The sequence below is a fragment of the Belonocnema kinseyi genome, chromosome 8, assembly GCF_010883055.1.
Source record: "Belonocnema kinseyi isolate 2016_QV_RU_SX_M_011 chromosome 8, B_treatae_v1, whole genome shotgun sequence".
In the NCBI taxonomy this organism is placed as follows: Eukaryota; Metazoa; Arthropoda; class Insecta; order Hymenoptera; family Cynipidae; genus Belonocnema; species Belonocnema kinseyi.
Window position 1 is genome coordinate 6,949,830 of NC_046664.1, and position 1,840 is coordinate 6,951,669.

Below are 1,840 nucleotides of genomic sequence, written 5' to 3' on the forward strand. Positions count from 1 at the left end.
TATCTGATTTCAATCACATAAAATTAGACCTATTTCAATTGACTGTTTGTTTAAGTTTCGCTCACGCACTCGTGGATTATATTATTTATAGTGAAATATTAAACTGACTTTTTTCAGATTGAAAGAAATTTATTTATCAAAATAATAACTGAACATTACCAGTCATTTTTGTTTCCAACTTTTGTTATTTTATCTAATTTGATTCACTCTTTTTCCAGTTTATGCTCTGGCACTCGTTGATTCTACTTTTTACAGCAAAATATTAAAGTCTGAATTGTCCAGATTTAAAAAAAAATAATTAAAGACCGAAATAACATTTGCAGATTAAATTGCATTTTGTATATAATTTTTTTATTTTATCTAATTTTATTTTAATTGTACATTAAATAAAGCTTTAAAAAATCATACTATTATTTATACTTTTACTTTGTAAAAGGTCGGCGGCCTGAAAGCATATCCGAAAAGTTATACACAACATTATAGATGTTTTAGTATGCATTTTATAGTTAATTGAATTTTATTTTATTTATTGATTACGAACAAGTATCTATCCGATATAAGACGGTTATAATTACTGTATTACATTTGTCATAATCAGACAGTAACTGTAAACGTTTATACATTTATTATTGGATTCTTTGTGTATTTATTATTGTATAGAATTATCATTTTATCACAGGGGAAGTCTGAAGAAAGGTGCGTCAAAAATTTGATCTTCATTCAAGAATTTTAGCAGTCTTTCTGAACCCCAACGAAGCATGGTAGAAATGCAGCTAAGAAATGTAAATAAAAGTGTTTATGGTAGGAGATTCACAAATAAAGAAAAAAATCTCGCTCTTTCTTTTTACAAACAATCACCAGCACTCTATCTTTTAATGAAATCATTATTGATACTTTCTTCTGTAACATGTGTCAAGCGACAATTATCTAAAATCGAATTAGACACTGGGATAAACTCAAATGTCGCTGAAGTTTTACGAGCAGCAGCAGAAGAAATGCAGGACGATAAAGAAAATACTTTGGTACTCATGTGGGACGAAGCCTTTTTATCCAGTCATATTTGGTACGACATGAATAAAGACAAGATTATGGGTTTCGAGGACTTTGGAAACAAGAGGACGAGCTTCTTCACAGATCACATTCTTACGTTTATGATTTGAGGACTCCGGAAGAATGTAAAATTTCCAATTTCTTACTACGAGGGTGGATCAAATATAAACCGTAATTTTACAAATACTTTTCTCAGCCAATCGCAAGCACTCTCACAGTATAGGTTCTTGTAATGTAGCGTATTAGGAGTGGGTAAAACGCTTGGTGAGCTGTTTGACTCAGTCAATTCGTCAGTACAGCTATGAGTGAGCAACAGGTTCCAGCGTCCGTTGCACAACGGGTTATAATAAAGTTTTTAACTAAAGAAGGCGTTAAACCGTCTGAAATTTTGACTCGATTGAAGGATCAGTATGGGGATGATACTATGTCTAAAACTCAAGTGTTTGATTGGGCCAAACAGTTTAAGAGTGGACGAGAAAGTGTGGAAAATGTGAGTCATAATCGACGTCCAAGATCAAGTGTCTCTGGCGATAACATTGGTGCAGTTCGTGACCTTATTGAAAGTGACAGGCGGTTCACTATTCATGAAATCGCTTTACAGGTGAGCATTAGCTGTGGAAGCGCTCAAACATTCATTAAAAATCATCTTGGTTTAAAAAAAATCTGTGCCCGATGGGACCCCCAGTTTTTGAACGAAGATCAAAAAAACATCCGACTGCGAATCAGTAAGAGACATCTGAATCGATTTCAGCGGGAGGGAGAGACTTTTTTGAAGCATATCGTGACATGT

At 33.4% G+C, this 1,840-nt stretch overlaps 1 protein-coding gene across 1 annotated transcript; it reads left to right on the forward strand.

Annotated features, from left to right (window-relative positions):
* Positions 1 to 758: 758 nt before the first annotated feature.
* LOC117178359 lies at positions 759 to 1,160 on the forward strand. The gene has a single exon (XM_033369788.1). The coding sequence runs from the start codon at positions 759 to 761 to the stop codon at positions 1,158 to 1,160; it is 402 nt and encodes a 133-aa protein (XP_033225679.1).
* The last annotated feature ends 680 nt before the right edge of the window (positions 1,161 to 1,840 follow it).

What these genes read in the sequence shown, in the direction of transcription:
- LOC117178359 (XM_033369788.1), top strand. Translation starts at nt 759, where the DNA reads ATGGTAGAAATGCAGCTAAGAAATGTAAATAAAAGTGTTTATGGTAGG.